The following is a 15146-nucleotide window of genomic DNA, read 5'->3' on the forward strand; positions in this document are numbered from 1 at the left end:
ATTTATTGGTACTCGTGTACCATTCAAAATGTATTGGATGAGCTTTGTCACATTTTAGCTATTACGAAAATGAACATTATGTTAGTTTCCAAAACCCAATTAACAACAAAAAACTTACTGCTTGCTGCTATGATTTTAGCAATTAAATGTTCTTTTTTGGCAGCCCCACTAATTGTCCTTTTCTATTATTATGCATGTACACCATATGTAGCATCGTTAGAAAGATTTGTCTCTTACTTCAAATATGGAATGAATGAATGTCTAGCCAATGTGGAAGTTTTAAAATACTGACTAAATACATTTTATTTTATTTTTATTGATAAAAAAAAGGAGTATAGTAAAAGAAAACCAACAATAATGATAGATATTGGGTTATGTAAGAACAAAGACAAATATCAATCCACTTGACCACATCCAACCTAGGAAAATTAATTAAACAGAATAAATGTAATCTTTTTAATTAACCTGTAGACTATCCACAAACCTCTCAGTTTGAAACTTTCCTCAATTTTACTTCCCATAATAATAATAATAATAATAATACATTTTATTTATATAGCGCCTTTCCCATGCTCAAGGCACTTACAGAATATGAGAAAGAATGGCAGGGTATACAGTATATAGCATTGTACAAACCAGATAAATAAATAAAGAAGATTACGGCAGTGAATTCAGAGAAGAAAAAAAACAGACAACATAATTGATGGTCTTCCACACACACACATACAGTTTACAGTACATGAGCATCTTGACAGAGAGGTAAACTGAGAGAAGGGTAATAAAGTCAAGCAGAGCTAAAAGCCTTCCTGAACAGATGAGTTTTGAGTTGTTTTTTAAAAGAATTCATGGAGTCAGCTGACCTGATTAATTTCGGTAGGTCATTCAGAGTCTGGGTGCTATACAGCTGAAGGCCCTGTCACCCATGGAATGTAGATTAGTGTGGGGTACAACAAGATTGCCAGAATCAGAGGACCTTAGTGGGCGGGCAGACACATAGTGATGGAGAAGGTCACTGATGTAGTTTGGCGCTAGGTTATTTAAGGCTTTGTAGGTTATTAGTAGGATTTTATATTTGATTCTGTAAGACACAGGGAGCCAGTGAAGACGGGACAGGATGGGTGTGATGTGCTTGCTGCTGCTGGTTCGAGTAAGAACTCTTGCAGCTGAGTTTTGAATAAGCTGGAGCTGTGATATAAGATTAGAAGGGGCACCTGCCAGTAGGGAATTACAATAGTCGATGCGGGATGTGATAAAAGCATGGACAAGTTTCTCAGCATTAGAGAAGGAGAGGAAGGAGCAATCACAGGATATGTTACAGAGGTGAAAGTAAGAAAGTTTCTTAATGTGATTTATGTGGGTGGAATAAGAAATGGAGGAATCAAAAATGACACCAAGATGTTTTACAGTAGAGGCAGGTCTGATGAGACCACCGCCAAGATGGACTGGGAAGGAGCTCATTTTATTAAGTTGCATTTTAGTCTCAATTTGCAGGAGTTCAGTTTTGTTGCAATTTAATATTAAAGAGTTCTGCTCCATCCAGGTTTTAATTTCACTAAGGCAGGTTGTGAGCTGAGAAAGTTCTGATGAAGTTCCACTTTTAACATTGAAGTAGAGTTGAGTATCATCTGCATAAAAATGATAACCCAGTCCATAGCTACAGATAATATGGCCAAGGGTAAGCATGTAAATACAAAAGAGAAGAGGGCCGAGGACAGAGGCCTGAGGGACTCCTTGTGTGACTGGCGCTGAGCTGGATCTGCTGTTGTCAAGACTAACAAACTCTTGCCTATCTGTCAGATAGGACTTGAACCACTGGGGGGCAGTGCCAGAGATACCCAGCATATTCTCCATTCTGGACAATAGAACGTCATGTATGACAGTGTCAAATGCTGCACTGAGCTCTAATAGAATTAATATGCAGTTTGTCCAGAGTCTGCTGCCATAAGCAAATCACTGGTTACCCATAGCAGAGCAGTTTCACAGCTGTGCCGCACCCTGAAACCAGACTGAAAGGGTTCCATCAAGTTATTAGAGGTTAAGTAATTGGTGAGTTGGGAAGCTACAACACGCTCGAGAACTTTTGACAGGAAAGGTAAGTGGGAAATAGGCCGGAAATTGTTAAGATTGTCAGCATCAAGACCAGACTTTTTTAACATTGGGGCTACAGAAGCAATTTTAAAAGTGAGCGGCACAGAGCCAGTGTCAAGGGATGAGTTTATTATTGTTGTAACAGTCGGGATTATGGCATGAAGGCAGGATTTAAGTAGTGTGGTGGGGATGGGGTCCAGTACACAAGTAGTCGGCCTCATCATACAAAGCAGGTTATAAACTTGGAGAAGGAGCTGGATAGAGTGGGAAAACAGGGAGAGATATAAACAGATGATGTATTTATGTTCGTTGAATTATTTAGATCTTTAATTTTGTTATGGAAAAAGTGGAGGAATTCCTCCATCATCATTTGCTGCCTGGATAAACATCTGCATTCACCTGCTGACCGTGGATACTCAGACAATGAATGCAAATTTACTTTCATTATTCTTTCTAAGTCCCTTATTCACTGTTAAGCTGTGCTTGAAGCTGTTGTCCTGTGGGGCACATTCACGCAACCTGATAACTCTCAGACACTTGTGATTCTGTTTTAGTTTTGGGTCTGCCAAAGCTGTTTCTGTCAGGGAACACTTAATCATCACAGTCTAACACTAAGTCGATTAAGTTTCAGGGATATCAGTTTGTGCAAATGAAAGTGATAACAGCACTGGAGTGGCAACAGCAAGACACCCCCCCAAAAAGGGAATGGTTTTGCAGGTGATGGCCACTGACAATTGCTCTCTCCTTATCCTTCCTAACTGATTCTTCACTAGTTTTGTTTTTTGCTAGTGTGCTTGTCACTACTGGTAGTATGAGGCAGTACCTGCAGCCAATTCAGGTTGCAAAGGTAGTCCAGCTCCTCCAGGATGGCACATCCATATGTGCTGTCACAAGAAGGTTTGTTGTTTCTCCCAGTGCAGTCTCAAGAACATAGGAGATGGGCCAATGACAGGCAGTTAAAGTTGTTTCACAATCTCTTTACATATATACTGTATATACATATACATATATTTACATACATATTTACACACACAAACTTGTGTACTTGTGAGGATACATCTGGTTTACATCGTGATGAAATTAATATTACAGCACTAGAAAAAGTCGGGAGAAGACTTACCTTATGGTATTGCAGGGTTTAAGGGTGTAAGGCATGTGTAAAGGAAGGAGTTGTGGGTATAGGGTACACGTGTTTAATTTATTAATTTCACCACAAAACATTTAGAATAATTTGGAGCAGGCTAGAAATTTATTGAAAGCAGCACTTTTGGGATGTATATTTTGTGAATTGAAATTGTTTGATGTTTTTGGTGAATAAGAGTTAACAAGCTTCATTGGGCTGAATGGGTTTCTTGTAATGCAACAGTAACAGGTCTGTTTTTTTATTTATAAACTCTATTATAGACTGTAGTTTGTGGGTTATTTTCCTGCTTTGCTATTTTACTGGGTTTGCACACCTCATGTGGTCCCTCCATTGAAATAGTTTCCTATATGTACAATGTTAGAGTTCAGTTTTGTAAAAGATATATACAAAGTATAAAATCATTAAGAATTGTATTTCTCCATTGTATAGCATGTAAAGAAAGAAGAGAGAATCCAAGAAGCAGTAACCATGAGGTAAGCAGATACTCAGTTTTTCTACTTTTAAAATTCTGTAATTATTAATTATATAAATTGAAATGTGTTCATTTTATGTGAACACTTGAGGTAATAATAAAGCCAATAGCAGTGCCTGTATTTATTTACGTATAAAAGTCTTTATATAACTTATTGGGAATTTCTACCTTTGTTAGATTGTTGTCTATAAAAGTTTACATTATCATATGTTTGAATAGTACTTAACAGACTTTAGTAGCACATAACGGTTTTTTACAAACAGCTGTTTTAACAAGGTGCTGACCTTTTCTTTGTTTTTCTTAGGAGGTAGTTAAGCTACATGATAACGTGGATGAAGGTATTTTCTATTTTTTCAAAATTTAGTACCGTTTCTTTGACATTATATTCATACTTTCAAATATTTTAAAATGTACAGTATGGTTTTATTGATGTTTATGTTATCATTCAAGCTGCCAGGAATTTAAAAATGATTTATCCACACTCCTTTGAATACTAATCCAAAGTGAATGCAGTCTTCTTTTATCTTTATTCCAAAGGCTGACTGACTAATACTGGGCAGCAAAGTGGTGTAGTGATTAGCAGTGATGGATCCAATATGCTGATTTCATATCCCACACCTGTTCCTCATATATGTGGAGTTTGCGCATGTGTTTGCACAGGCTTCCCTCCTTCATTCTAAAGACAATGCATGCTAAAGTATTTGGCAACAAAAGATTGGCTCTGAGGAAGTGTGTGTATGTGTGTGTTTGTGTGAATGAATGTTCCTTGTATTTAATTGAACCGTTTATTGAGTTTGGTTCCTCTCTTTTCCTGGGTTTGAGAATATTACTTTATGATTATTTCTGATGAAAAAATTGTCCAGAATCCAGACACTGCCTCAGTGCATCAGGAACAACACATATAACAGTTTGCTGAAATTAGATTTTTAGAAACTGGGAACTATCCATCCACCTAAAGTTATATTGTTGTTTGAGAGATTCTATTTTCAAATGTAAAAATGACCACCAGGTGGTGTCTTTGAGAGAGGTAAGCAGAAAGCAAGCTTCTTCCTTGAGTTTGACGAGACACCATGAAGTGCCGGGCAAAACAACAGCAGTTTGCAGTGCATATATTTATATTTGTAATATTGGAAACAAACAGTTTGGAAAAATGACATAATGGGATTAATTAAAATGATAATCAAATTAATTATCCTAACATCAACAAACAAATAAAATGATAATCAAATTAATTATTCTAACTTCAATAAACATTGTTAGTTTACTCTGAGGTTATTTATTACCAATCATGGTAAATGGAAGATGCTAGCATTTTCTAGTTGTGTAATTTAGCACAATTATTTTTTCCAAAATTTGAATTTTAAAGTTAAACTTTGTCTTCAATATCATTAATAACATTATATTTACAAATATTAAAATCAGAAATGCCTGTTAGCTTTCTGTGGGCAGTTTAAGTGTTTTCCCTGTCTGCATGGATTTTCCTTTGGTTATTCCCAAATCTTTATGAAGTGAAGGTTAGGTACATAATTGGACCTTACAATAGACTGTTACCCTGTCTTACATGTTTCATTCCTTGCAGCCATTTCTGCTAGAACAGGCTCCGCCCCCATGACCCTAGTTTAGACTAAGCAAGTTTAATAATGTTATGCTATGCAATGAAGACAATATAACTGGTAAAACTGAAAAAGTCATCTGATTAAATTTATTTTTAAATTACTCTAAATCTTCAGATTGCAGACTTGCAGTAAAACATGCTGTGTACATGGGAAGAAAATGACAAATTACGTTATAATTTTTTCATTAATCAAAAAAGTCCTGAAATAATTTGACATTCTTAAAGTTAATGGTAAGGGTGGGAACTACTTAGCTACTAATTAAAACTTCTAAGTTACCAGCTACTACAAAGTCCCTATTTCCTAGTCTAGTATAAACGTCTGACATGTGAGACCGGAAAATGTGGCTGCAGCTCCATTCTATTATTATTGCGCTCTGCTTTTCGCAAATGTGCCATAGTGATTGTTGCAGAAGTGTTTCTGCACAGGATAGCACTCCACAGAAAAACAAGTAAAACTGACGTTATATGTTCTTAGTATGCTAATATATTGACATTGATTGATATATATATATATACTGTATACACACTTAACAAATCTATATGTAAACATTAAAAACAACATAGTTACCGTATGTGGTATTGTGATGGTACTGGGGCTTCTCACACACCTATCTCAGGACACAACTGATGAGACTAGGCCACAGGTGCAATAAAAGACTGTTTATTTTTCAATTGTTTCACAGCGCAATAGTTTACTAACCATCACCATGGTTTTATGCATTTTCTAAATCCACAAATTCCACATTTAGGTTCTCTGGAGCTATTCTATATATAAATCATTAATGAATGTGAGAAGTTTAGAATGCAGTATGGATTTTATAAAACTAGACATGACTGTTTTTTTAATTAGAAGCTATTTAGGGATTGGGCTTTACATTATAATACCATTCATAATGATACATTTGGAAATATATACCCTAAGTTCTTGTCTATAAGCCGCGGCTTATCTAAGGAAAAAAGTTGTGAAAATGAAAAAATAGAATATCAGCTTATGCATAAGTCCGGCTTATACAGTAATCCCTCCTCCATCGCGGGGGTTGCGTTCCAGAGCCACCCGCGAAATAAGAAAATCCGCGAAGTAGAAACCATATGTTTATATGGTTATTTTTATTTTGTCATGCTTGGGTCACAGATTTGCGCAGAAACACAGGAGGTTGTAGAGAGACAGGAATGTTATTCAAACACTGCAAACAAACATTTGTCTCTTTTTCAAAAGTTTAAACTGTGCTCCATGACAAGACAGAGATGACAGTTCTGTCTCACAATTAAAAGAATGCAAACATATCTTCCTCTTCAAAGGAGTGTGTGTCAGGAGCACAGAATGTCACATAGATAGAGAAAACAATCTCTAGCAAACAAATCAATGGTGCTGTTTGGCTTTTAAGTATGCGAAGCACTGCGGCACAAAGCTGTTGAAGGCGGCAGCTCACACCCCCTCCGTTAGGAGCAGAGAGAGAGAGAGACAGAGTTTGTTTTTCAGTCAAAAATCAATACGTGCCCTTCGAGCTTTTAAGTATGCGAAGCACTGTGCAGCATGTCGTTTCAGGAATCAGCTTTACAAAAGATAGCAACGTGAAGATGATCTTTCAGCATTTTTAAACGAGCGTCCGTATCGTCTAGGTTTGCGAACAGCCCCCCTGCTCAATCCCCATACGTCAGGATCACAGATAGTCAGCGCAAGAGAGAGAGAAAAGTAAGCAATCTAGCTTCTCAGCCATCTGCCAATAGCGTCCCTTGTATGAAATCAACTGGGCAAACCAACTGAGGAAGCATGTACCAGAAATTAAAAGACCCATTGTCCGCAGAAATCCGCGAACCAGCAAAAAATCCGCGATATATATTTAAATATGCTTACATATAAAATCACAATTTAAATGACCGCTACGCACGCGTGTTGACTCAGCGACGCCCAGAGCAGAAAGAACGTGCTCCGGCCGCTCCAACCGCGCCATGCGGGGAGTGAGAGAGACGCCAATATCTCACACTCTCTCCCCCCTTAAAGAAATTAAATGGGTGCGAGTGAGACCACTGACCTCCCTCCCTTCTATTAGTTATAGGTTATAGTACGTTCGGCTTATCCATGAGTCCGGCTTATCTATGATAAGATTTTATTTTAAAAATTCGTATGATTTTTGGTCTCCGGCTTATACACGAGTCCGGCTTATAGACAAGAACCTAGGGTAATATTGACTGTAAATTTATGTCCAAATAGTGGCCTTTAATTGTATCACTTACAATTTTATATTGACCACATGTTACCCAAGCTGTAATAAAATTCTGCATAAATCAAAATCTAAGCAATACAAGTTCAGGTGGCACTGTAGCTGCTTTCATGTTCGAGGCATATGCATTTGAATTTCAGACCAGTGGTGTTTAATAATTGCCCATACGAATTTTTTCAAAGATGTACGAGAGATTAATTGGTAACTCTAAATTGGGCCTTTGTGAACAGCACTTGGCTGTATATGTTACTTTTATCTTGTGACGGACTGGTGACTGCTTATTTCCCAGTAATGCTAGAATAGGCTGCATATCTTAGCAACTTTACAATAGAGTTAGTGGCCTGAGAAGGTGAATGGATTTCTTAATACTTTTTTCTGAAATTAAGTAATTAAAATATTTTATGTCTTTGCTCTTTTTAAGATCTGGACCTTGGACCACACTTATATTCAATTGCAGAGCAAATAGCACTTATAAATACAAAGAGGTTTGTTATGAAGGAGGGACTGACGAAGGCTGATATTGACAGGGCTGTAGAGAACCATCCACATAATGCACTTGAGCAGTCTTATGAACTTTGGCATACATGGCTACAGAAACACGGAATTTGTGGTGCCTATCCGACTTTGATCAGAAACCTCAGGGAACTGAAACTAAATGCTGATGCTGATGCTCTTATTAGGATAATTAAAAAGCATTAGTGTGGAAAACACAAAAGAACAGCACTTTGGCCACTTGAAATATACATTTTAATACCTCACGGTGAGTTGTTATTCTTCTACACATCTTTCTGTTAAAAAAAAAAAAAAAGTTTTACAAAGTACCGAAAATAATCTGCATATGATACAGTTATTGATAGGTTTTTGATAACTTCTTTTAATGAATGTGTCTTTCTTTAATAAGAAAAAAAAATTAATTTGTTTTTTCTTGTTTTTTCTGTTTTTTATGTGCTGTTTTCAGTATTATGTACAAGTATAATGTTAAAGTGCTTTTAATGTGTAATTATTTGACATATTACAAGATAAGATTTTCTTCTTCAAGGTTTCAGTACATCTGTTCTTCAGTTGAATGTGTGGATTTAGAACTTGTTAGAAACACAATGAATGTATTGCAATACAAGATCCTATGCTTAGATGGTGTTTTATCCCAAAAATCATTATATTTATTAGATGAGGGTTTTGTGTTAATTTTGAACTACTGAAGTGTATCTAAATTCCTTCCAGTCTTTAAGCAGGCAGGACAGATTTTAAAAAAATGCAAAGTAATTTTACCCATCCATGAAATTTGTACACTTATTTTAAATCCAATGTTTGGTGTTAGGGTGCTGCAGCCTAACCTGTTTAGCTAAACAAGCTCTGGAACAGGTACCAGTTCATCACAGAGCACACTCACACACATAGGACAATTACCCTCATCTTTGTGCCCTTGGGATATAGGAGGAAACTAGAATACCTGGAGAAATACCCCACGCATAAGAAGAGAATATAGGAATTCGTTATGATGGGTTGTGGCAGCAGCACAGTGAGGTGTCTTGACCAAGCCACCATGTCTTTAGCAAATTCTTCCAACACATCCAAAGGAATTCACGTGCAGTTCCTGACCATTTGAGAAATATAATCACTCCAGCATATGTTTGGACTGCCCCTTTTCTCCCACAGCGCTGGCCCTTGAACACCTTTGGGAAGGCACCAAGGAGGCATTGTAACTACATACCCAAACCACCTTAGCTGTCTCCTCACCATTGTGAGAATCATCTGTTCTACTTTAAAGTAATTCCATATTCCTTTGCTCCTCACTCTGGCATGGAAAGTGAGCCTAGCAACCTTACACTGGACTGTCATTTTGGCTACAAGTATTTGCAATTCCTTTTTTTTTTCTTATGGTTGACACCAAGTCCTTATGACCATAAGTGTGAATGAAGATACTAAATGTCTTGTATAGCTGGTGAATGTAAAGTTTTGTCCAGGGAGTAACTCTTACTTTATTTTCATAAACTTACACAACATCAGGGAGAACTCGTGCTGCTGCTGGTTCTTGGCCAGTCTCATGATCCCCTGAGATACTTCCATTTTTCCACTTGGGAGAACTGGTTGCTACTTACAAGAAGAAAACAATCTTGTCTTTACTGGGAGAGCAAACTGACCTCAGATTTGGAGGTACTGATCATCACACATGGTTGTGAACTGAGCACATTTTGGTGATGCCAAGGGAACAACATGATGTAAATGGAGATACATTTCTTAAGTTCCCAGACTGGATGCTATTAAATGCTAGGCTGCATGCACCCTAATACCTTGTCCATGAAAATCATGAACAGGCAAGGAGATTAGATACACTTCTGGTAGAGTTCCATCTGAAAGTACTTGACTTAATGACAAATATGAGAGCATAACTTTTGCACAGCAGCTATAAGAATAGAATAATATGCCACAGCGGCCTTGGATTCCCATGCTCTTGCAGCACAATCCACAAGATACAATGCAGTGCAGGGAACCAACCATTGCAAAAACAAATTTCAGACAGGATCATTTTTAAGAGTAATCACCTATTTATATTACAGAAATGGAACATTTATCCATTCATCCATTTTCTAACTTGCTATTTCAACCTCTGAGAGAGAGTGTCCATCCAATCAAATGAGGGACGCACATGTAAAGTGCACATAGATAGTGCCAGGGGATGGGATATCAGTGCTCACCACTGTGCCACTCAGTTCAAACACTTAAACCTAAAAGATTTATATTTTTAAACCAGTTGTTTCTAATGAGATAGTTTGACAGTTTAGTGTAAATTCAATGAAGATAGTGCACCTCTGTGCATTCTTTCTTATTTATTGAACTAATTAAGCAGAGGTAGAGATCAGTGTTATGAAACAGGGTAGAGGTAATTTAATTAAACAATTATACTACTTGTAAGAAAGGAACTATATTGTGCCCGACCCGGCACAGACTTGACACAGGAGGCACGTATAAAACAAAAGACTTTTATTTTTCTTCATCTGGAGGGCACGTCTTCCCCGTAATCCCTCCAGCCACGACACAGTCCCAAGCACTGAGTCACCACACTCCTCTCTCTTTCATCACCACTCCTCCACAGCTTTGTCCTCCTTCCACCCGACTCTGGCCGTCGAGTGGTGGTTGTTGGTTCCTTTTATGACCCACCCGAAAGTGCTCCAGGTGCTTGATCACCTGTTTCCAATTGCACTCCTGGGTGGGGCTGAAGATTAATCCAGGTGGGCTCAGGGACCCCTGCCGTGGCCACTCCAGACCCCAACAGGGCTGTGGAGAACTCCATTTCCCATGAAGCCCTGCGAGAGACTGAGGCAGCGCTGTAATCCAGGGGGGCGACCATCCAGCGTCCAGGGGGAGGTACTGCAGCGTCCAGGGCTGCTCCCCCTGAATCCACATCGAAGGGGCGTCCCGGCTGGGACTGGGACCTGGCCATCCATCACATGCTAAACTACAACAGTTAGGATCATTGTTTGTCTATTCCATCCCTTCCTATCTAAATGCAATTTTAATGTTTATTTCACTACAGTGGAAGTTAAATGTAGTTATATTTTTCTGTAACGCATATCCCAATATGTCTGAATTATCACGCTAAACTAACTAAAATAAAGACATTGCTGGAAACTGCACTTTATTTCATTGCATGTTGTGTCCCATTTGTTACGGACCATGTCTGCACCATCAATGTACTGTACATAAGATACACTTAAATAATAAAAAAAAAAAACTTTATAGTTAGCTCAAGTGATTAATATGATGAGAGATGTAGTGACATTTGTTGTGGTGATCTGTACATTTTATGTAAAAAGTGATGCTCTTATCTTTTTTGTGTTTTAATGTAATGTTGCTTTGAACTATTTTACTAAGAAATTGCTCAAACCTTTGGCAAAGATATAATGTCACCATTTTTTCATTATTATGTGACATATATTTTGAAATATCTTGAAGCAACTCCCTGTTCGTATTCTAATGTTAAAATCATTTTGAAATATCTTGAAATTTTTAAATTGCTAGAGAGAGGGTTTCCCTTTAGCCAAGGGTTCATCTCAGACATTGAAAGTAAGACACAGAAATCAAAAACTCTAAAGTTAAAGAATAAAGTGACATCTATTCCAGATTTCACCCTGTGATGGGAGGGTTGGTTTCCTGCTTTGACCCTTATGCTGCCAGTATAGCTCCTCTTTAGCCTGAATTGAATTAAGCTGAAATTTGATACTCTATAAAGTTAAAAAAAAATTATGTATTTATAGGTAATAAAATAATGTGGATTTGAAATTCAAACAAAATGTTGGATACTTAGGCGTAATCAGTTTAGCTTTGGGTTACGCATACTAAATTCACACTTCTTAGATGTTGAAATGAGATGTTAGAATGGATTAAATCACACATATATCCTTAACAACAATATGAATGTCACTATTTAGAAGAGAAAACAATTGACTAATTAAGAACAAAGACAAGAATAATTACAGCAAAGAATTCCTAATAGTGATGTAACTTTAGCTTAGATGTTACATGGTGGCGAGCACTTGAACATTTTGAAAGTCATCATTAACCCTCAGAATGTGAGAAATCCCTCTGGGTAATTGTGTTTCTAAGTTTCTCAGAGTACATGGCTTAGTCTGCACATTCTACACATTATTAATACCTCATCATGTACATTTGTTGATAAACTGTTAAGTAAATGTTTTTTAACCTCTTCTTTCTTGGGAGATGATAAAAATATACAACAAAAACTTGTATCAATTTCTTCTGTGAATAAAGTGTGTGCCAAGTTATTCCTACTCCATAAGCATAATTAAAACACCCCTTTTGAATTACTGGAAACAATAAATGTTTGAATGGTAATGGTTACCTTACTCCTGTCATTTCTTAAGAATGCTGCACCACCATATGAATATCAGTTACATACACGGTTTTAGGAATGTTTTATTCTAATTTCAAACCTCATAGATATTGAGTGGCCACCATATTTGCTACACCTGCGTTGGTACACCATTGGTCTGTGGCCTAATTTGGTCTTGAATTTGCAGTAGCACAAACCTGCTGCTGTATGCTGTAGCCTGAGGGATGATTTGTCTTTCACTGTGTTTTCCTTCCTTCATTAATTTTGTTGCTCGACAAAGATGTTTTATTGAATTGAGATCCGGGCTGCTACTACATTAAACCAAATTTTGTATTAAGTTTCTTATTAAGGCCTTATTAAGTTATTAACTTATTACCATATATACTTGAATATAAGCCGAGTTTTTCAGCACCCAAAATGTGCTGAAAAACATCACCCTCAGCTTATATTCGAGACAGGTCCCGCTGCCCCCCGGTATATGATCAAGCTAGTTTCTCTTTCAGTTTGTGCGCGCCAATGATTTCCACACGTGTTCGGTCTCTCCCTGTGCATTCCCTGTGCAGCGAGAGAGAGACACACGTGCGCGCGCGCGAGAGAGAGAGAGGGAGACACACAAACACACACGCACACACACGAGAGAGAGAGAGAGACACACACATACGTTCACGAGAGAGAGAGAGACACACACATGCGAGCGAGAGATACCATATTGTTTTTGTTGACCCTCTTCTCCACTTACAGAGCTAGTTTACTATTTAACCTACTGATGCCTCAATTAATGTACGGTAATTTTATTGGTATTTATTTTGATTATTGAAACTTACCAGTAGCTGCTGCATTTCCCACCCTAGGCTTATACTCGAGTCAATAAGTTTTTCCAGTTTTTGTAGGTAAAATTAGGTACCTCAGCTTATATTCGGGTCGACTTATACTCGAGTATAAACGGTAAGTTAGTATTAAGGCCTTCTGTGCTTTATGGCACAGTACAGTTTCATAAATGCAATCTTAGATGATCACTGTGCTTTAATTTTCATTCCAACCAATTTTTTAATCTGTGGCCAGTTTCTGTCTTTAAATGAACATGTTTTTATTTTGTTTTTGTTTTTTTTTACTTGTCTATATAGAAATTCTCTCTCAACTTAATTTTTCCATAAAGTTTTGCCTGTTTCAGTCATAGAAACTGATTAGTTTTACTAAGCTTATTATTCCACTCAAAAAACAAAAGTCTGCTTTGTATTGGTACTAATATTCCGATGTTATGGCACACCTACTTGTTGCTCTTCTCTGGAGGGACTCCGTGTGTGCTTTGAAAACACCCATCACATCTTCAGCACTTGCCTGTACTGTTACTGTATGATAGGATGGATTCATGCAGTCATTAGAGTTGGATCACATCAGCATGAAATAGCTGCAACTCAGATTCAGCCGATAAGGTACTTTTTTTACATTTCTCCAGTGCTTGTGTTTTAGCCCACCATAATTGTACCTCATTGTTTTTCACGTAATGGACTGGAGTTTGTTGGGGGTCATCTGCTGCCATATTCCATTCATTACTCTTAGTATCCCTTTTTCAGTATCAGTGGTGTGTTCAGCAGTTGGATGACTAACTATAGCCAGTCTGTTCCTATTTGTAAGTTACATCAAGTTGTCTGGCGCAATTCAGCAATGGTCTAATTTCTTTGTCAATATTTAATATGTTTGTGACATTGTTATCTGTGGTGGCTGTAATTATTTCTAAACTACGTATACCAGAGTATAAGGTTTCCTACAGTTTCCACCTGCCTATCTGCTTTAGTTTGCCTTGTATAATATTGTTACTGAAGGAGCAGTTTCCATATTAGTATCAGAGCTATACACACTATATATAGTCTTAATAATGTCAGTGTAGTTTAAAAGGAACATGACATTCTCAAACTTGATTAATCCGGTTCAGAAGTGAGGTGGCTATTGTAGAGCCTATCCCAGCATCACTGGGCACAAAGCAGGAAACATTGTCATGAACAGCACGCCAGTCCATGGCAGGGACCACCTCACACAAATTAACACAGTAGGGTCAGTTTGGAATGGAGGCCACCACAGCTTTGAGAATGTCAGAGGAACACACAGGCAGGTATGTAGTGATTGTGGAGACTGCACACAGACAGCAAATCAGGGCATATGATTTCAACCCAGGACTCTATGAGGCATCAGCTCTAGCTGCTGTGAAACTTTGCTGTCCTTGGCAGGGCACTTTAATTACATTTTAGGGGGAACTGATATGCACCCAGTCCTGCTATGACCCGGAACTGGATTAAGTAGATTTGAAGATATTACATTATATGTACTGTTGGTTAAAATCCCTCTGCAAGAACAACAATAACCTCTTTTTTTTCTCCATGTTCTTGTTTTCTAATATCCTTACACTGTAATTTGAGGGTCTCCATAGCGTTAGCAAGTGTAGGATTGCAAAAAACAGAGATTAAAGCTACAATATTTTTTCCAAGAATGTGGAATGCCAATCTCCAAATGAGGTGAGCAGCAGCTTGCTAGAAACCCAGTGTTTGCACAGCATGTCTCCTAGTGGTTGCAGAGTCTTGTCCAACTGACCAAGAAGTCTTCCATAGATATTTCACAAAGCTGTAGTTGGCTTCTTTTTGCTCTCAGGTCCTCATGTGCCTGAACTTAGTTATGCAGCTTATGTAAATCAATTACTTATTCCATGTTAACAAGAAGACACAATATTCCAGAAGATATACATTGATTTGCATCATTAA

At 37.6% G+C, this 15146-nt stretch overlaps 1 protein-coding gene across 2 annotated transcripts in view; it reads left to right on the forward strand.

Moving 5' to 3' along the window:
* The window catches only part of fas (Fas cell surface death receptor), a 52222-nt gene extending 39827 nt beyond the window's left edge, over positions 1–12395 (forward strand). For both annotated transcript variants that reach the window (XM_028795442.2, XM_028795443.2), the window contains exons 7-9: positions 3662–3705; positions 4009–4042; positions 7963–12395. In XM_028795442.2, the coding sequence (XP_028651275.2) occupies positions 3662–3705; positions 4009–4042; positions 7963–8240 (356 nt within the window). In that variant the 3' untranslated portion in view covers positions 8241–12395. The remainder of the gene's footprint in view (positions 1–3661; positions 3706–4008; positions 4043–7962) is intronic.
* Positions 12396–15146: the final 2751 nt, after the last annotated feature.

Source organism: Erpetoichthys calabaricus, chromosome 2, assembly GCF_900747795.2.
Source record: "Erpetoichthys calabaricus chromosome 2, fErpCal1.3, whole genome shotgun sequence".
Classification (NCBI taxonomy): domain Eukaryota; kingdom Metazoa; phylum Chordata; class Cladistia; order Polypteriformes; family Polypteridae; genus Erpetoichthys; species Erpetoichthys calabaricus.